Below are 956 nucleotides of genomic sequence, written 5' to 3' on the forward strand. Positions count from 1 at the left end.
AACACGATCGGCTTCTCCGGTCGTCCAACCGCGTGTGCGTGGCCCTGTCGCGGGCCAAGGATGGGGTTCTACTGCATCGGCAACGCGAAGCTGCTGCAGGACAACTCCCCCCTGTGGCGCCGGGTCATGGCGACTCTCCGAGACCAGGGCTGCGCCGGTGCTGCGCTCTCGCTCGCCTGCCAGAAGCACCCGCAGACCAACATCGGTACTGGCCTGCTCCACACCACGCCATCCACTACCAATTAACAAATTTTGAAATGCTGCCACTGCCAGTGGTGGCCAAGGCTGCGGACTTTGCGAAAGCCCCGATGGGCGGCTGCATGCTCAAGTGCGACTCGCGTTTGCCCTGCGGCCACGCCTGCACCCTGAAGTACGCCGCCGACAGTAGCACGGGTCTGGCGCGCACAACTCACAGCGTGGTGGTGGTGGGTGGTGGGGCCACAGCTGTCATCCGGATGACTCGCTGCATGAAGAGATCAAGTGCTATAGCAAGTGCGCCAAAAAACGGGAGTGTCAGCACGCCTGTCCGCTAAAGTGTTGGCAGGAGTGCGGCGACTGCCGCGTGCGAGTACTCAAGACGCTGCCCTGCGGACACACGACCAGCCAGCCGTGCTATCTCGCGCCGGAGCTATGCGTGTGCGACTATGCGTGCACCAAGGGCCTGCCGTGTGGCCACAACGCAGTCGTGCCTTGTCACCAGGCGTACGCCCACATTCCTCGCCAGCCATTCAACTCTGGTGGCTACTGACCCGAATTGTGCTGTGCGCGCGATTGACAATTTTTTCTTTCATCAGACCTGAGCTGGTGGTCTGCAAGGCGAAGTGCGAGGCAGTGTTGCCCTGCGGACACCCGTGTACGGGAACGTGCAGCTCGTGCGAGCAGGGCAGCAACCACGTCGCATGCACCAAGAAGTGCGAGCGGACACTCGTGTGCGGTAAGCCTTCAACTTGACGACA

General features: G+C 61.9%; 1 protein-coding gene across 1 annotated transcript in view; it reads left to right on the top strand.

Moving 5' to 3' along the window:
- The window catches only part of ACA1_299380 (zinc finger, NFX1-type containing 1, putative), a gene marked incomplete at both ends in the record, with an annotated part of 3,377 nt that extends 2,629 nt beyond the window's left edge, over positions 1-748 (top strand). The window contains 3 exons of the mRNA XM_004336931.1: positions 60-205; positions 274-370; positions 445-748. Coding sequence (XP_004336979.1) covers positions 60-205; positions 274-370; positions 445-748 — 547 coding nt within the window. The remainder of the gene's footprint in view (positions 1-59; positions 206-273; positions 371-444) is intronic.
- Positions 749-956: the final 208 nt, after the last annotated feature.

The sequence above is a fragment of the Acanthamoeba castellanii genome, assembly GCF_000313135.1.
Source record: "Acanthamoeba castellanii str. Neff unplaced genomic scaffold scf7180000083027, whole genome shotgun sequence".
In the NCBI taxonomy this organism is placed as follows: domain Eukaryota; phylum Discosea; order Longamoebia; family Acanthamoebidae; genus Acanthamoeba; species Acanthamoeba castellanii.